This window comes from Scyliorhinus torazame, chromosome 3, assembly GCF_047496885.1.
Source record: "Scyliorhinus torazame isolate Kashiwa2021f chromosome 3, sScyTor2.1, whole genome shotgun sequence".
Lineage (NCBI taxonomy): Eukaryota > Metazoa > Chordata > Chondrichthyes > Carcharhiniformes > Scyliorhinidae > Scyliorhinus > Scyliorhinus torazame.
This window is the reverse complement of record NC_092709.1, coordinates 154,839,841-154,865,515: the sequence shown is the minus strand read 5'-3', so window position 1 is coordinate 154,865,515 and position 25,675 is coordinate 154,839,841. Positions and strand designations below refer to the sequence as shown.

General features: G+C 48.1%; 1 protein-coding gene across 13 annotated transcripts in view; it reads left to right on the top strand.

The window, feature by feature from the left end:
* Window positions 1-25,675, top strand: part of LOC140408764 (prominin-1-A-like) — a 362,788-nt gene that overhangs the window by 143,783 nt on the left and 193,330 nt on the right. For all 13 annotated transcript variants that reach the window (XM_072496421.1, XM_072496410.1, XM_072496411.1 and 10 more), the window contains one exon: window positions 1,240-1,445. In XM_072496421.1, the coding sequence (XP_072352522.1) occupies window positions 1,240-1,445 (206 nt within the window). The remainder of the gene's footprint in view (window positions 1-1,239; window positions 1,446-25,675) is intronic.

Sequence of the window (25,675 nt, the reverse complement as noted above, 5' to 3'; positions counted from 1 at the left end):
ACCCTGACAGGCCCCCTCAGAGCATTTACCCTGTCGGGCCCCCTCAGAGATCCACCCTGACAGGCCCCCTCAGAGCATCTACCCTGTCGGGGCCCCTCAGAGCATGTACCCTGTGAAGCACCTTCAAAATCTCATGTTTCAATAAGCTTGTCTCTCATTCTTCTGAACTCCGATGAGTATAGGCCCAACTTCTCATAAAACAGCCTTTTCATACCAGGAATCAACTTAGTGAATCGTCTCTGAAGTGCCTTGAATACAAGTTGACACCTTAAATAAAGACACCTATGCAATTTCAGCAATGTTACCCTACTTTTAAATTGCATGCCCCTCAAAATAAAAGGCCAACGTGTTCCATTTGCCTTTTTACCTACTTGCTGTGCCTGCATGCTAACTATTTTGTGATTCATGTACAAGAACATCCAGATCCCTCCATACTGCACCATTCTGCAGTCTCTCTTCATTTAAGTAATATTCTACTTTTCTGTTCTTCCTACCAAAGTGGACAACCTCACGTTTTCCCACATTACAGCCCCATCACCCACATTTTTGCTCACTCACTTAACCTGTTTCTATCCCTTTGCAGATTCTTTGTGCGCTCCTCACAGCTTACTCTCCTACCTATCTTTGTATTGTCAGTAAATTTGGCTACAATACACTCAGTCCCTTCATCCAAGTCATTAATATAGATTGTAACTAGTCGAAGCCCTACAGCCCACAAGTTAGTTTGCCGAACTGAAAATTAACTGCTTGTCCTGGCAATTATTTCCTCTGGTGTGTTTCTTGAACAAGGGGACATAATCTTGAAATTATGATGAAAACAAGTACAATGAAATGTTAGAAATCGCAGTGGCAAAAGGTTTTGGATGCTGGACCTTTGAAGTTGTCAATAACTAGATTTTTCTTAGATAAGATTAGTAAGGAATATGGAACGCAAGATGGGGATTGGGTTTAAGGTATCACTCAGGACGACACCATTGAATGGCAGAACATGCTGGAGGAACTGGAATATCTGCTCCTGTTCCTATATATTTTTTTGTATAATATTGAATAACTGCTTACAAGAGATGGATATCTTAATATTGACAAGTAATTCAACATGTTTAATTTAACAGCGCTGCAATTTTTTATGTATTTCCTAACTCCCAGCTGATGGCACTTCCAAGTTTTTATGTCATGATTTTAGGGGGATTTTATCAATATTATGACTGAAATCTATTAAATATTCTCCTTTTGAAACAGATAATATACTATGAGATTGGTTTCATCATCTGTGCAGCGCTGGGAATTGTGTTTATTCTTCTCATGCCAGTTTTGGGCCTGTGCTTCTGCATGTGTCGTTGCTGTGACAACTGTGGAGGGGAGCTGCATCAACGACAGAAGAAAAATACAGATTGTAGAAGAAGCTGCTTTGCGACAACCCTGTTTATTGTTACCATAATTATAACGTAAGTTCCAACAGAAGCACAACTAACTTGCAAAATGTTTGAATTTTCATTCCTAACAATTAAAAGTATTTGCTTTGAAAGAAAATCCACATTAAAATAATTAATATTGCCTTGTACTGGTGTCGCTTTTTTTCCCCATACTTGTTTTTTTAAAACAAGTTATCATTTGCTGAAACTCCGCCACAGCAAGATAAACAAGATGTTGAGTAAAGCTCTGTGTCTGGCCACAAAGGAGCACTCTGCCACGATGTGACAGGTTTTTTGTTTATCCCCTCGGTTAACCTAAGGCTTCTTTAAGTAACATTGCTAATTAGTGCCAAATTAATTGGGTGTGTGATCTGAGCCAATGCCCACTTAAATTGGATTAAGAATTTGTATCAGTTTCACCTGGATTTGAGCCAAAGTCTCACAGGTGAAAGCCCTCTTGTGACACTCAGTTCTGTACCACTTATACTTTCAAAACAGAAATCAGTGCTGGGGCCTGAGCTATTTACACCTATATTAATGAAGGGACCATGTATATTGTAGTCTAACTTGCTGACGATACAAAGACCGGTAGGTAAGCAAGTTGTGAATAGGGCACAAAGAAGTAAAGGAGCCATGAGAAAACCATGATCGTAGAATTTTCTGAAGTTCACAAATGACATCACTTTATTTGTCCAATTGTGTTATGTGAAGCAAATATCTGTTTACCGAATGTTGTTATGTACACAGCGCCTGTTTTGAAGATATGTTCCATAAGTTTCATCTTATTTATGGTCGGTAGTTATCATTGCCTAGGCCATTAATGACCTGGCATTATTCCTCTTGCATACAAAATTCTACAACTAAATTCTAACTCTCCTTTTGAAGTTGGAAAAATTTAGGGAAATTTCAAGACCAGTGTCAATAGTTTCTTCTTGTTTATTAACCACATTTGTCTTTAATGGAAACAATGGCTTCAGAGAATCTACATTTTTATATATACTGAAACCTGATGAAGGTTTACCAAAATGACATATTAATACTTTGTGCATTACATGCTTTAACATTTTGGGTTTTGTAAAACAGCATATTATCCAATTTGGTGAGTAATGCCAAGGGAAATATTTATCTTTTCAGATGAGAATTGCCTTCGGGTCCACACATGTTCACCTCCATTTTTATCATATAAATCCGACAATTTGCACATCCTTGCTGTCACCTTTAATGTGTGCCAAATTCTAGCACACTATACAGAGGAACAAAAGGAGGGTGTAAAAGATAAATCCTTGGAGGGGCTTATGATGTGATCATCTGGCAGTGGATCTGAATGCAAGAGAAGCACAGAAACACAGTTCAGTGAGTAGGATAATGCTGCCAAAGTGTCCTCAGCATTGTTCAACACAGACCAGGCAGAGTGTGCAGCAGGTCAAGATCGCTGTGAAGCAGGTTGGGAGGAGTGTGCAGCAGGTCAAGATTGCTGTGAAGCAGATTGGGAGGAGTGTGCACCAGGTCAAGATCGCTGTGAAACAGACTCAAGTCAGGATCGCTGTGACGCAGACTGGGAGGAGTATGCAGCAGACAGGGAGGAGTGTACAGCAGATGGGGAGGAGTGTGCACCAGACTGGGAGGAGTGTGCAGCAGGCCAAGATCGCTGTGACGCAGACTCAAGTCAGGATCACTGTGACGCAGACTGGGAGGAGTGTGCAGCAGACAGGGAGATGTGTGCAGCAGACAGGGAGGAGTGGCAGCAGGTCAAGATCACTGTGAAGCAGACTCAGGTCAAGATTACTGTGAAGAAGACTGGGAGGAGTGTGCAGCAGACGGGAGGAGTGTGCAGCAGACAGGGAGGAGTGTGAACTGGGATGGGTTTGCAGTAGACTGGGAGGAGTGTGCAGCAGACTGGGAGGAGTGTGCAATAGACTGGGAGGAGTGTGCAATAGACTGGGAGGAGTGTGCAGCAGACTGGGAGGAGTGTACAACAGACTGGGAGGAGTGTGCAGCAGACTGGGAGGAGTGTGCAACAGACTGGGAGGAGTGTGCAGCAGGTCAGGATCACTGCAGCAGACTGGGAGGAGTGTACAGCAGAACGAGGAGTGTGAAGCAGACTGGGAGGAGTGTGAAACAGACTGGGAAGAGTGTGGAGCAGGTCAAGGTTGCTGTGAAGCAGACTCTGGTCAGGATGATTGTGAAGCAGACTGGGAGGAGTGTGTAGCAGACTGGGAGGAATGTGCAGCAGGTCAAGATCGCTGTGAAGCAGACTGGGATGAGCATGAAGCAGGTCAAAGTCGCTGTGAAGCAGACTGGGAGGAGCATGAAGCAGGTCAAAGTCGCTGTGAAGCAGACTGGGAGGAGCATGAAGCAGGTCAAAGTCGCTGTGATGCAGACTGGGAGGAGTGTGCAGCAGACTGGGAGAAGTGTGCAGCAGGTCAAGATCGCTGTGCAGCAGACTCGAGTCAGGATCATTGTGAAGCAGACTGGGAGGTGTGTGCAGCAGGTCAATATCGCTGTGAAGCAGACTGGGAGGAGCATGAAGCAGGTCAAAGTCGCTGTGATGCAGACTGGGAGGAGTGTGCAGCAGACTGGGAGGAGTGTGCAGCAGGTCAAGATCACTGTGAAGCAGAGTGGGAGGAGTATGAAGCAGGTCAAAGTCGCAGTGAAGTAGACTGGGAGGAATGTGCAGCAGATTAAGATCACTTTGAAGCAGACTGGGAAAAGTGTGCAGCAGGTCAAGATCACTGTGAAGCAGACTCGGAGGAGTGTGGAGCAGGTCAAGATCGCTGTGAAGCAGATTGGCAGGATTGTGCAGCAGACTGGAAGGAATGTACAGCAGACTGGGAGGAGTGTGCAACAGACTGGGAGGAGTGTGCAGCAGATCAAGATCACTGAAGCAGATTCAGGTCAGGATCACTGCAGCAGACTGGCAGGAGTGTGAAGCAGACTGGGAAGAGTGTGGAGCAGGTCAAGATCACTGTGAAGCAGACTCGGAGGAGTGTGGAGCAGGTCAAGATCGCTGTGAAGCAGATTGGCAGGATTGTGCAGCAGACTGGAAGGAATGTACAGCAGACTGGGAGGAGTGTGCAACAGACTGGGAGGAGTGTGCAGCAGATCAAGATCACTGAAGCAGATTCAGGTCAGGATCACTGCAGCAGACTGGCAGGAGTGTGAAGCAGACTGGGAGGAGTGTGAAGCAGACTGGGAAGAGTGTGGAACAGGTCAAGGTTGCTGTGAAGCAGACTCAGGTCAGGATGACTGTGAAGCAGACTGGGGGGAGTGTGTAGCAGACTGGGAGGAATGTGTAGCAGGTCAAGATCGCTGTGAAGCAGACTGGGAAGAGCGTGAAGCAGGTCAAAGTCACTGTGAAGCAAACTGGGAGAAGCATGAAGCAGGTCAAAGTCGCTGTGATGCAAACTGGGAGGAGTGTGCAGCAGGTCAAGTTCACTGTGAAGCAGAGTGGGATGAGTGTGCAGCAGGTCAAGATCACTGTGCAGCAGACTGGGAGGAGTGTGGAGCAGGTCAATATCACTGTGAAGCAGACTGGCAGGATTGTGCAGCAGACTGGGAGGAGTGTGGAGCAGGTCAAGATCGCTGTGCAGCAGACTGGGAGGAATGTGTAGCAGATTAATATCACTGAAGTCGACTGGGAGGAGCATGAAGCAGGTCAAGGTCACTGTGAAGCAGACTGGGAGAAGTGTGCAGCAGGTCAAGATCACTGTAAAGCAGACTGGGAGGAGTGTGCAGCAGACTGGGAGGAGTGTGCAGCAAACAGGGAGGAGTGTGCAGCAGGTCAAGATCGCTGTGCAGCAGACTGGGAGGAGTGTGCAGCAGACTGGGAGAAGTGTGCAGCAGGTCAAGATCGCTGTGCAGCAGACTGAGAGGAGTGTGCAGCAGACTGGGAGGAGTGTGCAGCAAACAGGGAGGAGTGTGCAGCAGGTCAAGATCGCTGTGAAGCAGACTCGAGTTAGGATCATTGTGAAGCAGACTGGGAGGTGTGTGCAGCAGGTCAATATCGCTGTGAAGCAGACTGGGAGGAGTGTGGAGCAGACTGGGAGGAGTGTGCAGCAGACTGGGAGGAGTGTGCAGCAGGTCAAGTTCACTGTGAAGCAGACTCAGGTCAGGAGCTCTGTGAAGCACACTCTTCCCAGTCTGCTACTGCATACTCCTCCAAGTCAGACTAGGAGGAGTATGCAGCAGGTCATGATTGTTGTCCAGAGGAGTGGAATGCAGGTGGGATCACAGTGAAGCAGACCGGAGGAGTATGAAGTAGGTCAAGATCGCTTTGAAACAGACCGGGAAGATTGTGCAGCAGGTCAAGATCACTGTGAAACAGACCAGAGGAGTGTAGCAGGCCGGGCTCTCAATGAAGCAGACCAGAGTGTGTAGCAGGTCAGGATCACTATGAAGCAGACCAGGAGGAGTGTGCAGCAGGTCAGTGGCACTGTGAAGAGACCGGGAGCAGTGTGAAGCAGGTCAAGATCACTGTGAAACAGACCGTGAAATGTGTGCAGCAGGTCAGGATCACTGTGAAGTAGACCCAGGTCAGATGCAGGATGCGAACACAATGGATCGGAACCACCCTTTTATTCCTGCTATCTGTGAAATAATAAAAGTTAATACTGAAAAAAAGACTCACCAGCTAAAGCAACAGCTGGCATCACTGCAGCACCTCCATGATGTTGAGAACTTTGTTGTGGAGAGCATACTTATAGATGTGGTTTCCCAGGAGCTTAAAAGTGTCCAGGGAGAGAAGAAATGAATGACAACCAGGCAGTTAATAAGAAATTGGGAGGTAGTACAGGAGCCCCCTGAACGTATCTCACTCTCCAACCAGTATTCAGTTCTCAATAATGATAAAAAGTGATGGTTCATCTGAGTAATGCAGTCAGAGGCAAGTCTGTGGAATCATGATGTGAGATTTAATAGGTTAGCGGAACAGGCAGGTGTTTCTTCGGCTGCAGGCATTTATCCAGGATGGCCTGTTGCCTCCATGGTGCCAGGGTCAAGGTGTCACTGGACGGCTGCAGAACAAGTTGAGAGGGAAGGGTGAACAGCCAGTGGTCACGGTCAACATTGGTACCACTGACACCGACAAAAGAGGAATGTGTTAGTGTGAAGTCAGAACTTAGAGTGCAGTAGTTAATTTGCCAGCAGGACCTCAAAGTGACAGATGAAATTTAATGCAGCTAAATGTGAAAGTGATTCATTTCGTTGTAAGAACACAGAGAAATTATAGAAACTAAAGGGGGCTGAAGCTGAGGGATGTTGGCGTTTATGTGCATAAATTATTGAAGGTGGCTGGACAGGTTTAGAGAGTGATTAATAATACATAAAACATTCTGGGCTTTATTAGTTGGGGCATAGAATGCAAAAGGAAGGAAGTTATATTAAACCTGTTTAAAATAAAACACAATGGCTTGGCCTCAGCTGGAGTGTTGCATCCAGTTTGCTTGTCAGCATCCTCTTATTAAGCACCAATACAAAGTACTCAGCAAATATTCTAGTCCTACATATCTCAGCATATACCACTCTCTCTCTAATCGATCCATATCATCTCTTGCTACCTGCTTACTATTTACGTGACAGGGAAGACTTTTAGATTTCCTTTTATATTAACTGTCATTTTATCCTCATACTTTCTCTTTCCCAAACTGAAAATGCATTCTGCCCACCTCCATTTGAATGGAGTAAGGCAGGTCGCAAACTGTGAACCATGCCTCATAATTTCGGGCAAACCAAATTCTAGACCTGTGTATTCTGCAGTAATGACTGTCCAGAGGTAACAAACACAGGTTTGAGAGCTTCATTAGCACTTCGGCTGTGATAAGGTGGAAAGAACTTTACAGAGCTTGGGTCAACAAAGATAGTGGGGGGAGAGAGAGAGAGTTCAGTGTCATCAGCAGGAAACAAATTGCCTATTTGAAGCGATTCATTTGGTAGGAAGAACAGGGAGAGGCAATATAAAATAAAGGGCACAATTCTAAATGGGTGCAGGAACAGAAGGACCTGACATTATAGATGCACAACTCATTGAAAGTGGCAGGGCAAGTTGGGAGTGTGGTTAATGAAAAGTACAGGATCATGGGCTTTATAAATGGGGTCATAGAGTATAAAAGCCAGGAAGTGATGCTGAGCCTATTTATAAATTACTGGTTTGGCCTCAACTGGAGTATTGCATCTAGTTCTGGGCACCAAACCTTAGGAGAGATATGAAGGCATTGGATAGAATGTGGAAAAGATTCATGAGAACAATTTCAGAGCTTAGGACGTTCAGTTACTTCGATAGATTGGAGAAACTGCGGCTGTTCTCCTTGGGGAAGAAAGCTGAGAAGAAGTTTGATAGAGACATTCAACACCATGAGGGGTCTGGAGAGAGTCGATAGGGAAAATGTCCCATTGGTGGAAGGGTGCTGATTTTGGGGGTATTGGCAAAAGAAACAAAAGTAACATGAGGAAAAACCTTTCGTAGAAAATGGTTCGGATCTGAAACAAATATTCAAACATATGAACATATGTATCTGGAATGTGCTGCCAGACTCTAGATTCAATCATAGTTTTCAAAAGAGAAGTGGATGATTATGTAATGAGGAAAGATTTGCAGGGCTATGGAAGGAAAAAGCAGGGCAGTGGGGCTAGGTGAATTGCTCTTAGAAACAGACTAGAAACATAGAATTACCACAGTGTAGTAGAATGGGCCATTCGGTCCATTGAGTCTGCACAAACCTTCTGAAAGGCCACCCTACCTAAGCCCATTCCCCAGCCCTACTCTATAACTCCACCTAATCAGCACATCTTTAGACACTAAGTAGCAATTTAGAATGGCCAATCCACCTAACACCACATCTTTGGACGGTGGGAGGAAACCGGAGCAAACGCACACAGACATTGTGAGAGTGCAAACTCCAAACAGTCACCCAAGGCCAGAATTGAAACTGGGTCTCTGGCGCTGTGAGGCAGCAGTGCTAACCACTGTGCCACCATGCTGCCCTCTTGCAAGGAGCTAGCACTTGCTGTAACCATGCTATGATACTGTGATTAGAGGATGCCAATGTTGTAGTTGTACTGGACAGCTTGGATAAGTGCAGCGTTAGTTCTGAGCTCAAGCCTTCAGGACTACAGCCAGGGATGTTGCGAGGGTCCAAAGCATTTGCTGTATCTTCTGTTTTCAGCCCATTTCTAATATTACATGGAGTGAATAAAATTTTCTCAAGAGTGGCATCTGTGATACTGGGGACCTTGGAAGAAGGCAAAGATAGATCATCCACTTGGGACTTCTAGCTGAAAATGGTTGCACATGCTCCAGCCTTGTCACATCCACTACGTCAAGTTCTGTGCGCCCATCATTCTGTCCTTGCTGACCTATACTGGCACCTATTTCGCCTTCAGCCTTGAATTTAATTTTTTTAATTAATTCATGGGACGTGGGTGTTGATGGCTAGGGCCAACATTTATTGCCTATCCTGAAAAACCCTTGAGAAGATGGTGGTGAGCTGCCTTCTTGAGCCACAGCAGTCCATGTGGTGTAGGTACACACACAGTGCGGTTAGGGAGAGAGTTCCGGTCTTGAATTTAATATTCTACCTTAATTGTGTATGTTCACCCATGATGTCTTCCTTGTTTCTGTATGCTTCTCCTGTTATTAACTGGTTACCGACACCCACCCAGCTTCTCTAATTCCAACTTTAATAGTGTTACCCTCCTTCATCTTACAATTGCGGATCTGCTATTAGCTGCCTAGTTCCAGTGATCTCAAATTCCCTGTTAAATCTTTCCAGCACACCACACCTCCTCTGCTGCCTGCACTTCACTTTTATCTAAGGCTCTCTTTAAAATTCACTTCTTTGACCAAGCTTTTGATCACTCCTAAGCTTTTTCTTTTGATGGGTAAGTTGGTGTTCGATGAGAGTTAGATGTACTGTGTTCTGTGCATTACAGCGGCAGTTGATGTTGAGGAATTGGTAATGATAAATTGCACATTGTTTCATGCTGTTAATTTGAGAAGGAAGCTGCAGGTTTTGATTTTAAATAAATCTGGAAAAAATGGTAATTGCATAACTGTTCAGCACATTTAATGCTTCCTTTGATAACATATAAAAGAATAACTTGATACCAACCCAAAAGCAGAATGCATTCAGAGCATGAGATGCAAGTATGCTTTCAGTATTAAGCAAGGTTATTGCTACAGTATAATAGCTTAAAGCAGAATACATGGGAATTTTCTCTCTGAAAGAATCTTTGTGTTCTTTTACATCTCTCTGTTCTTCAAAGACCCTTTGTTCTGTTGTGATAATGCAGATGACCTTGAAAGCCGGTGGATACAGTCTTTCCTTGCTTTACAAAACATGAACAAAGAGGTCTTTCTAAGAATTTAGAAGTGATTATGATTTGCCTAATTTAAATCTCTTCACTAGACAGTCATTGAATTAATAATGTGGGCACTGTTACCATCCATTTATATCCAACTATTGGTTTCCTTAGACAAAGAGGTTCAGTAACATATTCAAAAACATGAAAACATAATGCTGATACTGTGAGCATTGAACTAGAAGTGCAAGAAGAACAGTCAATGGAATGGAATTCAACAGTCATTGGTGGGGTGCTACGGTCTGCCGGCAGCGCCCATGCCTGCGGGTTTCCTGACGGTGTGGGGTGGCCACATTGGGAAACCCATGGGATTCTCCGCCCCGCGACTTTTCTGCCTCGACCCGCTGGCAGGAGTCTCTGTTACGCCGGCTTTTCAATGGGGTTTCCCATTGTGGGGCAGCCCCATGCCATCGGGAAATCCCCAGGTGCTGGCAAAACGGAGAATCCCGCCAGCAGAGAATTCCGCTCGGGTTGGCCGGCTGTGGGAACGGAAAATCCCGCTGCCGGCGGGGGCGCGCCGTGCAGGAAAACTCAACAGCCGGACCGGAGAATCCCGCCCTTGTTCAGAAGCTAAGATAAGCGCAACCAGATAAACTGTCCTGTGATAGAAAAGATTTATTTTCAGGAATAATTGAAGTACATATGTTTGCCATTGTTGTTTTAGTTTAAATGCAAAATTTGATCCATAGGGCATCTGATGATTTAAATATTATACGTTGTACTGTATAGCCACGGAAATGCATGTTTGAAAAGAAACATGCATTTAGTGAACTGCAAATTTTTCAGCAAACACATTTGAAGGCACATTTATTTAATGTTTGTATGAAACTACTAGTAAGTTTGCAGATGCTGTTAAATTGTATTGCTTGAGATAAGAAGCAAATTCATAACCAAGACTGATTTCCCCCCCCCCCCCCCCCCCCATTGTAGTCCTGAGCTGGGAGTTCTTGCCTTGTTTGTGGATAGCACTCAGTAGAGAAGTTCTGTGTGATGGGTCTGTCTGATTGTTAGAAAGGGGAAAGAGAGAAGAAAGCCTTTCTTGTGCTATGCCTCATTATTACCATGGTAATAACTTCTAGGCTGCTTGGACACTCTGGCCATTTCATGCCACTTGATTACTTATAGCATGGAAACTGCTGGTATTGGCTGTGAAGTAGATTTTCTTCAACCAGTTTTGTTCCAGGTGAGCAATGACAATCCCTATATGATGCCTATATAACTTGGCAGTGTGATCATTTTGGAAGTGAGAGATAATTGCCTTATTTTTAAGTAAATTGAAATGAGTATTACATAAATAGCATCTGCATTGAGTTATATTGCAATAAAGACAAATACCATGTTTTATACCACAGGAGCATGGCAGGCAATTACCTATCTGTCCTCAGCAAGGTGAAAGTAGAACTGATATAGTTTAAGAAGGATGCTGTCATTGTAATATGCTTTTAAGGGATGGCAACATGACATCACTTTCAGGGAAATATATTATCATTGCTTACCTGGAACAAAACTGGTTACAAAACATTTCACTTTGCCTGGAGCTGAGCTTATCACAGCTCTGCAGTTCTGATGTACTCGTGCTGTCTGTCCATATATATATCTGTTCACATATGCCTAGAATTAATAAATGAAGAGACAATGGGTGCGATTGAATAGGACAAGGTCTAAGTGCCATAGCGAGCGAGGTTTCCAGATAGCTCCTCGACGGTAAGGCTGTCGATCTCCTGACCGCAATCGAACGGAACTTGGGGCAGGAAACCGTCCCCCACAAGTTCCTCGTGGAAATGGCTCATTCGCTGAGTAGCCAGGACTCTCACTTGGTGGCCCCCCGGTAACGAGGGGGAGCCGTACATGAACACATCCACTTAACACATTCTGGATAGCACACAACCATGCCACCACGGAGAACAACACCACACTTCTGGGATGCTGACCTGACCAGGATGCTGGATGACGTGGAGACGAGACGGGACATCCTGTCCCCACGTGAGAGGCGGAGGGTCAGGCACAGGGTTGCCAATGAGGCTTGGGAGGCACTAGAAGTGACCTTCAGTGCTGGCAGCCTGACTAGGAAGACCACATTACAGTGCCGGAAAATGACCAATGACCTCCAATGGACCACATGAGTATGCTGACACCGGCTCCCTGGCACCAGTGCCGCCGACATCCCCCACCCCCCCAGACGAATCAGCACAACATCATGCCTGTGCCCGAGTTCACTATGCCACTACGCCTCCATGCCCTGCAATGGTGCCCACACATGCCACCTGCCTCCACGTGGGTACCCCCCCCCCCACCCCCACCCCCCTCCTACCCAGTTGACCTGTCTCGGATGAGTCGTGTATATCCAACAAAATTACCCTTTCCTCTCACTGATCACATGTCCTTCATAGAATCATAACAGTGCAGAAGGAGGCCATTCGGCCCATCACATCTGCACCGACCCTCCAAAAGAGCACCCCCCCTAAGCCCTCATTCCCACCCTATGCCTGTAACCTCACCTCATCTTTTTGGACACTTAAGGGTCCCTGGTGCTGTGAGGCAGCAGTGCTAACCACTGTGCCACTGTGCTGCAGGATCTCCATCTGACGGGCTTGGATCATCCGGGGTGGCACCCCCCCATCCCCCACCCCCCACCCCGGCGACCACCTCACTGCCACCCAAGAGACCATCTCGGAGGAGAACTCCGAGGAGACCACCGTCCATGCATCACGACTGTCATCCCCATCCTCCACCAGCGCAGAGACACACACCTCGGTAGGTGACATTAGCGGACAGGCTTCTGGGGCACAATCTGATGAGCGGCACACAGTTGCTGATGCACATTGGGTGGAGGCAGGACGATCCAAGGGAGTCAGCTGTCGGAGGTTTGCTAGATCCCAGGACTCTGCTGAGTCCCGGTCAGATGCTGAGCCTCTCTACAAGGTTCTCCTGGGGCTGATGCAGACTTTCAGACAAGGCCGTGAGATTCAGGAGGGGATGTCAGCGACACAGGAGCGTATCCATAGCTGATTGGAGAGTCTCAAAGGCGAAGGGTGCAGGAGATGGTGCCAGCAATGCATGACACCAAGGCCAGCACTGCTAGGATGGCGACCGCAGTGGAAGGCCTGCAGCACAACGTCAGCGCCATTAGTGCTGGTGTCCAAGGCGTAGCTCAGTTTGTGACGACCATGGCTGGGGGCCTCGACAGCATCGGTAGTTAGGAACAATGAGGGTGTTGAATGTTCACAATAAAACCTATGCACGATACATGTGCTGCCTCTGTCACGTTATTCCGTATGGCAGTCCGACCCCACTCCTACCCGCCGTTGCTCTCCGTCAGCCCCCCCCTCCTCAAGCCCCTGCCTACATGTGCAATGGACCACATTGAGGAGCCCCCAATACAGACCCATTGCAGAGGATGGGTGTGAGTGCACTGCCAGCGGATTGGCTGGAGTCAGACTTTGGCATAGACTTGTGGAACACCAGAGCTCACTTCACTGCGGTTATCATCACTCTCCTGCCTTGTATATTGGCCCGCTTATAGTGCCAACTGAGGCCCATCATCATGGACTGATGTTTCACACACCCTGGGAGGGTGGGGCGAGGTGGTGAGGTTTGAGGGAAGGTCAGAGAATTGGGGTGGGGGAGGGGAGATGGGTTGGATGGATGGGGTGGGGTGAGGGAGGTGTGATGATGGACAAAGCACCGTCCTATGAGCAGCGTGCGAGGATACGGGCCAGCCTGGCCCGCTGGGCATCCCAGACTCTCAGTCGCCACTGTCACAGCCTGTTCTACCTCCCACAGCCCTTCCCGCAGGACCTTCCCCTCCTGCTCTGGCTCATTCTCATCCACCTCCGGTGAGGCTACATGTCCCTCCTCCTCCTCCAGCACATTGCCCAGCTGCTATGCTAGGTTGTGAAGGGCACAGCAGACCGCCACAAAGCAGAAGACCCTCCGGGGGGTGTACTGCAGTGCACCACCAGAGCGGACCAGCCATCGGAACTGCATTTTGAGTAGTCAATGCACTGCTCCATGATAGCATGGGTGGCAGCATGGGTCTCGTTATACCTGATCTCCGCATCAGTGTCCGGCCTCTCTACTGGCGTCATTATCCAGGACTTCAGCAAATACACCTTGCCCCCCAATAGCCAACCAATCACCCTGGGTTGTCCCTTGAAGACGCCGGGGATCTTAACTGCCCCAGAATGTAGCTGTCGTGCACACTCCCTGGGGGCGTGGACATACGTGCTTGATCTTGAGCTGGTGGTCGCACACAACTTGGCCATTTAGGGAGTGGAACCCCTTCTGTTGCCCTGGTGGGTGCAAGGCACCATGCATGCCATTTATTGCTCCCTGGACATGGAGCATCCTGGCGATGGTAGAGAATCCTGCTGCCTGGGCATCTTGTTGGGCCTGGTCCAGGTCAACGGATATATAGTCAGTTGCTCGGGCATACAGGGCATCCATGAATTCATGGATGCACTTGTGGGCTGTGGCTTGTGGAAAGGCCACACAGGTCCCTGCTCGAGCACTGGAATTTTATTTTTGATTTGATTTATTGTCACATGTACCAAAGTACAGTGAAAAGTATTTTTCTGCGGCCGAGGGAATGATCCAGAAGCATAGACGTTCAGGGCTGCGGTGACCTTCACGGGGTATCACCACTTCGGCCACTGAACTGTGAAGGGAGATGAATGAATCAAAGCTGTAGATAGAACATTGAACATTACAGCGCAGTACAGGCCCCTTCGGCCCTCGATGTTGCGCCGACCTGTGAAACCACTCTAAAGCCCATCTACACTATTCCCTTATCGTCCATATGTCTATCCAATGACCATTTGAATGCCCTTAGTGTTGGCGAGTCCACTACTGTTGCAGGCAGGGCATTCCACACCCTTACTACTCTCTGAGTAAAGAACCTACCTCTGACATCTGTCTTATATCTATCTCCCCTCAATTTAAAGCTATGTCCCCTCGTGCGAGACATCACCATCCGAGGAAAAAGGCTCTCACTGTCCACCCTATCCAATCCTCTGATCATCTTGTATGCCTCAATTAAGTCACCTCTTAACCTTCTTCTCTCTAACGAAAACAGCCTCAAGTCCCTCAGCCTTTCCTCATAAGATCTTCCCTCCATACCAGGCAACATTCTGGTAAATCTCCTCTGCACCCTTTCCAATGCTTCCACATCCTTCCTATAATGCGGCGACCAGAATTGCACGCAATATTCCAAATGCGGCCGCACCAGAGTTTTGTACAGCTGCAACATGACCTCATGGCTCCGAAACTCAATCCCTCTACCAATAAAAGCTAACACACCGTACGCCTTCTTAACAACCCTCTCAACCTGGGTGGCAACTTTCAGGCATCTATGTACATGGACACCGAGATCTCTCTGCTCATCCACACTGCCAAGAATCTTACCATTAGCCCAGTACTCTGTCTTCCTGTTATTCCTTCCAAAATGAATCACCTCACACTTTTCTGCATTAAACTCCATTTGCCACCTCTCAGCCCAGCGCTGCAGCTTATCTATGTCCCTCTGTAACATGTAACATCCTTCCGCACTGTCCACAACTCCACCGACTTTAGTGTCATCTGCAAATTTACTCACCCATCCTTCTAGCCCTCCTCCAGGTCATTTATAAAAATGACAAACAGCAGTGGCCCCAAAACAGATCCTTGTGGTACACCACTAGTAACTGGACTCCAGTCTGAACATTTCCCTTCAACCACCACCCTTTGTCTTCTTCCAGCTAGCCAATTTCTGATCCAAACTGTTAAATCACCCTGAATCCCATGCCTCCGTATTTTCTGCAGTAACCTACAGCGGGGAACCTTATCAAATGCTTTACTGAAATCCATATACACCACATCAACTGTTTTACCCTCATCCACCTGTTTGGTTACCTTCTCAAAGAACTCAATAAGGTTTGTGAGGCATGACCTACCCTTCACAAAACCGTGTTGACTGTCTCTAATCAAATTATTCCTTTCCAGATGATTATACATCCTATCTCTTATAAACCTTTCCAAGATTTTGCCCACAACAAAAGTAAGGCTCACTGGTCTATAGTTACCGGGGTTGTCTCTACTCCCCTTCTTGAACAAGGGGACAACATTTGCTATCCTCCAGTCTTCTGGCACTATTCCTGTAGACAAAGATGACTTAAAGATCAAAGCCAAAGGCTCAGCAATCTCCTCCCTAGCTTCCCAGAGAATCCTAGGATAAATCCCATCCGGCCCAGGGGACTTATCTATTTTCACACTTTCCAGAATTGCTAACAGCTCCTCCTTATGAACCTCAAGCCCTTCTAGTCTAGTAGCCTGAATTTCAGTATTCTCCTCGACAACATTGTCTTTTTCCTGTGTGAATACTGATGATAAATATTCATTTAGCACCTCTCCTATCTCCTCGGACTCCAAGCACAACTTCCCACTACTGTCCTTGACTGGCCCTACTCTTACCCTCGTCATTCATTTATTCGTGACTTAGCTGTAGAAAGCTTTAGGGTTATCCTTTATCCTACCTGCCAAAGACTTCTCATGTCCCCTCCTGGCTCTTCTTAGCTCGCTATTTAGGTCCTTCCTAGCTAACTTGTAACTCTCGAGCGCCCTAACTGAACCTTCATGTCTCATCTTTACATAAGCCTCCTTCTTCCTCTTGACAAGTGTTTCCACGGCTTTAGTAAACCACGGTTCCCTCGCTCGACCACTTCCTCCCTGCCTGACAGGTACATTCTTATCAAGGACACGCAGTAGCTGTTCCTTGAACAAGCTCCAGATTTCCATTGTGCCCATCCCCTGCAGTTTTCCTCTCCATCCGATGCATCCTAAGTCATGCCTCATCGCATCATAATTGCCTTTCCCCCAGATATAACTCATGCCCTGTGGTATATACCTATCCCTTTCCATCACCATGGAGTGGTCACTATCACCAAAGTGCTCACCTACCTCCAAATCTAACACCTGTCTTGGTTCATTACCCAGTACCAAATCCAATATGGCCTCGCCTCTCGTTGGTCTATCTACATACTGTGTCAGGAAACCCTCCTGCACACATTGGACAAAAACGGACCCATCTAAAGTACTCGAACTATAGCGTTTCCAGTCAATATTTGGGAAGTTAAAGTCCCCCATAACAACTACCCTGTTGCTTTCGCTCCTATCCAGAATCATCTTTGCAATCCTTTCCTCTACATCTCTGGAACTTTTCGGAGGCCTATAGAAAACCCCTAACAGGGTGACCTCTCCTTTCTTGTTTCTAACCTCAGCCCATACTACCTCAGTAGACGAGTCCTCATCAAACGTCCTTTCTGCCACCGTAATACTGTCCTTGACTAACAATGCCACCCCTCCCCCTCTTTTACCACCTTCCCTGAGCTTACTGAAATATCTAAACCCCGGCACCTGCAACAACCATTCCTGTCCCTGCTCTATCCATGTCTCCGAAATGGCCACAACATCGAAGTCCCAGGTACCAACCCATGCCGCAAGTTCACCCACCTTATTCCTGATGCTCCTGACATTGAAGACACACTTTAAACCACCTTCCTGCCTGCCGGTACACTCCTGCAACTTTGAAACCTTACTCATGACCTCACTACTCTCAACCTCCTGTATACTGGAGCTACAATTCAGGTTCCCAAGCCCCTGCTGAACTAGTTTAAACCCTCCCGAAGAGCATTAGCAAATTTCCCCCCCAGGGTATTGGTATCCCTCTGGTCCAGGTGTAGACCATCCCGTTTGTAGAGGTCCCACCGACCCCAGAATGAAATGAAAATGAATGAAAATGAAATTAAATGAAAAAATGAAAATCGCTTTTTGTCACAAGTAGGCTTCAAATGAAGTTACTGTGAAAAGCTCCTAGTCGCCACAATCTGGCGCCTGTTCGGGGAGGCTGGTACGGGAATTGAACCGTGCTGCTGGCGTGCCTTGGTCTGCTTTAAAAGCCAGTGATTTAGCCCAGTGTGCTAAACCAGCCCCTGAAAGAGCCCCAATTATCTCAAAATCTGAAACCCTCCCTCCTGCACCATCCGTGTAGCCACGTGTTCAACTCCTCTCTCTCCCTATTCCTCGTTTCGCTATCACGTGGCACGGGTAACAACCCAGAGATAATAACTCTGTCCTAGATCTAAGTTTCCACCCTAGCTCCCTGAATTCCTGCCTTACATCCCTATCCCTTTTCCTACCTATGTCGTTGGTACCTATGTGGACCACGACTTGGGGCTGCTCCCCCTCCCCTTTAAGGATCCCGAAAACATGATCCGAGACATCACGCACCCTGGCACTTGGGAGGCAACACACCAACCGCGAGTCTCTCTCGTTCCCACAGAATCTCCTATCTATCCCCCTAACTATGGAGTCTCCAATGACTAATGCTCTACTCCTCTCCCCCTTCCCTTCTGAGCAACAGGGACAGACTCTGTGCCAGAGACCTGTACCCCGTGGCTTACCCCTGGTAAATACCCCCCTGCCCCAAAAGTATCTAAAGCGGTATACTTGTTACTAAGAGGAACAACCACAGGGGATCCCTGTACTGACTTCTTCCTCCCAGCCCCTCTCACAGTCACCCATCTATCTTTATTCTTCAGAGTAACTACATCCCTGAAGCTTCTATCTATGACCACCTCTGCCTCCCGAATGGTCCGAAGTTCATCCAGCTCCAGTTCCCTAACACGGTTTCTGAGGAGCTGGAGAGGGGTGCACTTCCCACAGATGAAATCAGCAGGGACACTGACGGCGTCCCTCGCCTCAAACATTCTGCAGGAGGAACATTGCACTACCTTCCCTCCCATCCCCTCTCGATAAAAAAAGAAAAAGAAAGAAAGAGCTCACCTGTTATTCACTCCTCTTCACTCAGCAACCTCTGCGCCCCGCACGATAACACTTGAGGGAAAATAAAAGAAAAACAACTTACCAGTCACCAGCCAATCCCTTACCTGCAGGCTGTGACGTCACAGTTCAACTTCTTTCTATTTCTACCTGCCCTCTAGCCTTCCTCTTTGTCTTTACAGTGGTTGGTTTTTTGCTTAGAGGAGGGGGTAGGGATGGAAACATTGAAGAAGTGTTTCGGGTTTATGTGTCACTTGACAACAGCTCCTCCACAAACCACCTTCAAGTTAGGGTGAGCACACGGATGTATGCAAATTTCCCCCGCAACAGACAATCAGCAGCTCCGCTCTACTCCGCTCTACTGCCCTCTGCTGGATGCTTGTCTTCAATGCTTGATGCTTGATGGTTTGTGGAAGCTGTCAATCACAGACCACTACAAGAAAGCTCGTAAAGGCTTGCAGCTAATTCATCTGAGGGAACTAGATTCCAGGAATGGACACGTGGAGCCACAGTTAAGTGTTAACATAGAATCGTAGAACTTACAGTGCAGAAGGAGGCCATTCTGCCCAAGAGTCTGAACCGACCCACTGAAAGGGGACCCTAATTAAGCCCATGCCTCTACCCTATCCCTGTAACCCAGTAACCCCACTGAATCTTTTGAACACTAAGGTGCAATTTAGAATGGCCAATCCACCTAACTTGCACATCTTTGGACTGTGGGAGGAAACCAGAGCACCCGGAGGAAACCCACGCAGACACGGGGAGAAAGTGCAAACTCCACACAGCCACTCGAGGCCGGAATTGAACCTGGGTCCCTGGAGCTGTGAGACAGCAGTGCTAACCATTGTGGCACCGTGCCACTGTTACAGGTGTAATTCTTCTCACTGCCCATGTCTGGATTGCCGTCTAGCTTCCGGATAGGATTCTCTTTCCTCGGTGTGGGGGGTGTGGGTGGGGTCCCTGTGTGTGTGTGGGGGGGGGGGGGGTGTCCCTGGGGTCCGTGTGTGGGGGTCTCCCTATTACGGGGGCCCCAGTGGGAGGTGTCCCTATTTTAGGATCCCCTGTGGGGTCACCCTATTACATCGGCCACTTTTAGGGTCTTCTTATTACAGGCGTTTCTGTGCGGGGGGGTGGGTCTCCTTATTACTATGATCCCTGTGGGCGTCTCCTTATTGCAGGGGTTCCTGTAGGGGTCTCCCTATCACAGCAGTCCATTGTGTGGGGTGGGGTGTGGTCGGGTTACCCCCGTACCTGGGGGTGGGGGGCACCAAGGCAATCTGGGGATGGGGACTGCTGTGAGGTTGCGGGGGTGGATTCGGGGCCGATTTGTGTTGCCTTGCGTGCTGCAGGGGGAGCCGCAGGACCTTGCTATCGGCCCACCTGCTCATGTTTTTGGCCCGATAGCGGGATTCCCTGGGAATCATTCGTATTCCCCACCATGCATAAATTTGCATGGCATAGAACACCGAATTGCTTACTGCTTTGCGCTCCAAGTCGGATCGTAAATTGGTTGCAGATCAGCTCTGGCGGGAGAACAAAATCTCCAAATACGGAGAATTCCGCCCAAAGTGTTGCCGCCAGGGTTGAATTGTGTGTGATTTGCCTTCCCGTTGGGGAAGTTGTTCGGAAAGTGAGTCAGGACATGAGGCCAGCACTCTTCCGGCATGAATTTCGAACAATTCCCGACCCAATGGATGTTCTAAGCTCTTGTCCCGGAGTTAGCTCTGTAGAACCTGGCAGCCCGAGATGTTTTTAAGCGTTCCACTTACCACACACCCACTGCAGCCACCAAAGACCTACCCCAAGATCAGGAGTCTGAGGTGGAACTATAGCTTCATCCCAGTGAAGGGAGAAGCTAAACCCTCTTCCCCAGGGTGGGCTGCGGACTCAAGCCTGTCCCCTCAACAGCACCTGGGAGGAGGTGGCAGAGGCAGTCAGTGCTGCTAGCCTCAGCAGAGGAGACTGCTGTTTTTCTGAGAGTTGGGGGTCACTGGTGAGGCCTCTGCCCTGAGAGGGCCAGGGAATCAGGGAGGGCTCCAAAGGCCAGGGTGCAGGTGTCCTCTGGTTGTTGTGAGCTCTGCTGATCCCTTGCTTCCTCTGCAGTGGGGCAGTGCTTCTGAGGAGTGCCACCACCTGGTGGGCCCCTGATTTAGCTTGGCCACGGCCATCCCTTTGATGATACATCTGGGGTATGAGGGTGTCCATGGGTGGGCTCCTAGATGAGCAGAGGCTCCCTGAGCATTTGAAGGACACAGGCAGCACTCAGCAGAGTGATCAGCCAGGGGCCTGCAAGGAGAACCAGAGGAGTGCATATAAAACACATACTGCAGCAATGGTGGTCTGAGCCAGATCACCCTGATCCCGAGGGCGACTCCTCGAGTCCATGGACTTGGCACCAAGTCGCTCTACTTCCCCCGGCCCATGCAGCCACCCCCAGCAAGTGTGAAGGATTTAGGTTATTCCGGACCTGATAATACTTTATTAATAACCTATGCTTTAGGTTAAACTACCAAAAGAGGGAAATCGGTTTCTCTGCTAAGACTCAAAATAGATCTTACGAAGGGAGAATGCTTTTCTGGGGCTCAGACAGTTAAACAGGATCTCAGTTACTTTTTATGGGATAAGTTCAGATGTGTCACTCATAACTAAATCGTTACCTCTGTCGTCGTGGGTCCTAGTCATTTAAGACTTCCTAGGGGCAGCACGGTGGCGCAGTGGGTTAGCCCTGCAGCCTCACGGCACCGAGGTCCCAGGTTCGATCCCGGCTCTGGGCCACTGTCCGTGTGGAGTTTGCACATTCTTCCCGTGTTTGCGTGGGTTTCGCCCCCACAACCCAAAGATGTGCAGAGTAGGTGGATTGGCCACGCTAAATTGCCCCTTAATTGTAAAAAATGAATTGGGTACTCTAAATTTATAAAAATAAATTTTAAGACTTCCACAGTAGGCTATTGCAGAAAATACAAAAGGCTGGGGATTGAGGGTGATTTAGAGATGTGGATCAGAAATTGGCTAGCTGAAAGAAGACAGAGGGTGGTGGTTGATGGGAAATGTTCAGAATGGAGTACAGTCACAAGTGGAGTACCACAAGGATCTGTTCTGGGGCCGTTGCTGTTTGTCATTTTTATCAATGACCTAGAGGAAGGCGCAGAAGGGTGGGTGAGTAAATTTGCAGACGATACTAAAGTCGGTGGTGTTGTCGATAGTGTGGAAGGATGTAGCAGGTTACAGAGGGATATAGATAAGCTGCAGAGCTGGGCTGAGAGGTGGCAAATGGAGTTTAATGTAGAGAAGTGTGAGGTGATTCACTTTGGAAGGAATAACAGGAATGCGGAATATTTGGCTAATGGTAAAGTTCTTGAAAGTGTGGATGAGCAGAGGGATCTAGGTGTCCATGTACATAGATCCCTGAAAGTTGCCACCCAGGTTGATAGGGTTGTGAAGAAGGCCTATGGAGTGTTGGCCTTTATTGGTAGAGGGATTGAGTTCCGGAGTCGGGAGGTCATATTGCAGCTGTACAGAACTCTGGTACGGCCGCATTTGGAGTATTGCGTACAGTTCTGGTCACCGCATTATAGGAAGGACGTGGAGGCTTTGGAGCGGGTGCAGAGGAGATTTACCAGGATGTTGCCTGGTATGGAGGGAAAATCTTATGAGGAAAGGCTGATGGACTTGAGGTTGTTTTCGTTGGAGAGAAGAAGGTTAAGAGGAGACTTAATAGAGGCATACAAAATGATCAGGGGGTTGGATAGGGTGGACAGTGAGAGCCTTCTCCCGCGGATGGATATGGCTGGCACGAGGGGACATAACTTTAAACTGAGGGGTAATAGATATAGGACAGAGGTCAGAGGTAGGTTCTTTACGCAAAGAGTAGTGAGGCCGTGGAATGCCCTACCTGCTACAGTAGTGAACTCGCCAACATTGAGGGCATTTAAAAGTTTATTGGATAAACATATGGATGATAATGGCATAGTGTAGGTTAGATGGCTTTTGTTTCGGTGCAACACCGTGGGCCGAAGGGCCTGTACTGCGCTGTAATGTTCAATGTTCTATCTACAGCTTTGATTCATTCATCTCCCTTCATTCTATGTTCTAAATGAGTGTCTAAGATGTTAAACTTTGAGAGTAAATCTACACAGTATAATTTTTATTGTAAAATACTCTCAATTGATACATACAGAATTGCAGAGTTAAAAATATAAATTGATTAACAGTCTTTAGTTATCTGTTAATAATATAAAAACCCGTTAACAATCCTTTGTTATCTGCTAACACACTAACTTCTCTGAAGAGAATGAGATATCTAAAACATGGAAAATCCTGAAGTATCTCTTATTAATTTCTAATACTTTTCTAAGAAGTTTAACAGAAACATACTTACAAAACCATGATGGTCTTTGTTTGACGAGGCAAGCTCGAAGAACAGAGCTTTGACCCACACTCCTGCAGGGGAATGAGGAGGTACCTCTCTGCAAAAATGCCCCTCCTCTTATACATAAAACCATTTAATCGGACAAGGACTGTCTCTGTTATCTTATCACTTATTGTTGGTTAATTGCCTACAGCCAAATGGCTAATTTGATGTATTACCATCAATATATGTTTTAATGATGTCAGGTGTCTTACCATATATTGGCAAAGAGGGATTCGTATAGAGATCTGTCTCTTCAGTGTTGCCATGTTTCTTTGATATCTCAGGCGGGATTCTCCCCAACGGGCGGCTAAGTGCTGACGCTGGAGTAAAAACGGGAGTGTTTTAATGCGGCGTCGGCGCCCGTTCCGGGACCCCATTCTGCGGCCCAAAGGGGGCTAGGACGGCACTGGAGTGGCCTATGCCGCTCCAGCTGCCGATCCCAGCCTGAACCTGGCGCCGTGGGGTCCGCGCATGTGCAGTTGGGCCGGCACCAACTAGCGCATGCGCAGTTGGGCCGGCGCCAACTACCGCATGCGCAGTGGCCTTTTTTCCCACGCCTGCCCTGGCGCGAAATGGTGCAGAGCTACAAGAGCCGGCGTGGAGGAAAGGAGGCTGGGGGGGGGCAGAGAGGCCGGCCCACCGATCGGTGGTCCCCAATCGTGGGCCAGGCGACAACGGAGGCCCCCCCCCCCCCCCCGGGTCGGGTCCCCCTACAGGCCGCCCCGGACCCTTCAACGCCGAGGTCCCGCCCGCTCAGAGGATGTTAGAACGGCACTCGGCGGGACTCAGCTTTTTGTTGACGGACGCTCGGCCCATACGGGCCGGAGAATCGGCGCGCTGGCCCCTGTCGGCGCATACCCCGACCGGTGCCGCGCCGACCACGCCAGCGCCAATGGTGCCGATTCTCCGCACTGCAGAGAATTGCATCACGGCGTCGGGGCGGCGTGGCACGATTCACGCGGCACTGCGCCGATTCTCCGACCCAGCGGGCGATTGGAGAATTCCGCCCCTCGATTGTCAAACAGACACTTCTTTGAGGGTGCTAGTCTAAGTGTCAAGAGCTATATAGTTAAGGAAGGATTTGTGTATTTATCTGAAGAATGTTCTGTCCTCATGGTTTGAATAATTATCGGTGTAGGGGAGTGACCTAGAGAATTTACGGTGTGTCAATGCAAGATTTTCCTTATCCTGTATTTGTTTGGAATGTATTAATGATCCTTGAGGTCAGCTAGGAGTTTCTCCCTTCAAATGGTGACTTCTGGATGACGTTTAGCTGAAGTGGTTTTATTCCATTTTGAATTAAAATACTGGTCGTATTAATTTCTGTTGCCTTATTTCAAATCGAATTCTGCGGCGAACGTGATATTCATCACACAAGCCCAATACCTTTTGAGGGTTTTTCAGTCTTTTAACCTCCCGCTCCCCCTCCACAGCCATGGCACCCAAGCACCGCTTGTCAATACTGTGCCTGCGAGACCTCCACCTAAGAGGGATGGAACATTGCGGAGGGTGGAGCATGAAGAGTTCAATCCGCTAATGATGTTGAAATCTATAAAATTATGGTTGTGTATGGACCTACTGGCGTGGTGCGCAAACATTGCTTTCCCTGTCAGTGAGTGACCTGAGCATGGCATCGAAATTGGCGCCTGGCACAAACCTTTATTTTTCAATTTTGCACAATTCTACGCCCGATCGGAATTTGCATTTCCAGCGTTGCAAAGCGGAGACTTCAGCCCTATGTCATTTTGACAACAACCTGCAGAGTCCACCTCACGAGTCAGGAGATGCAAAGGAAAGAGTATGGGCGCAATCCAATGGCCACGCTGCGCCCAAAAAGCCTGCAGCTCAACATGGCTGATAAAAGCTAGGAGACCCCACTCCCAGAATCTACTGGCTCCCAACGCCTCACGAGATCCAACGCGATATTGTGAGACGTTGCAATGTAAATCCTGCCAATCGTGGGTGGGAGCACTTTTTGGCAAATCTGCATATTGCAGCGAGACAGCTAATCTCACTCTAATGTGCAGATTCCTGAGGTAGCTGAGGCTTTGGGATTCATCCCCTTTGCCTCGGAGACCTCAGGAGAGTGCAATGTGATACGGGTTTCCACAGATGGGAACCAGACGGAACGGCACTCGTGGGGGTCTCCCAGGGGATCGGAAGCACGGTGGTGCCCTGGCAGTGTTGGTGCCACCTGGGCACCTTGGCAGTGCTGCCTGGATGCCAACCTGGCACTGCCAGTTGCCATGGGCATTGCCAGGGTGCCAGACTGGCACTGTCAAGGTACCGTGCTGGCATTTATTGCGCGCGATCGGGCCAGGGTGCCCTGTGTGTGTTGGAAGTGTGTGGGCGCTGCGAGCGACAGGAAACACGTGGCTAAACGCGCTCACTATGGGACTTTGTTCCCAATTAGTTGAATCGCGCCCTATGTACTCTGATCTTTTGGACGCAGAACTTGCTAAATTGTTGAGTTGGTGATCATATCCACTCCCATGGAAACCTTCCCGAAAGATGTACTAGGCAAGCCTAAAACCTACAGCATAGAAGACGTACGCAAGGATGGACATAAGTACAAAATGATCCTTGCAGGTCAATGCAACTTACAACCACAAATGTTGACATACTCAGTAGAAAACTCAAACCCAGCAAAGATGTGGAAGGTGTAGCCTTCTGCATGCACAAA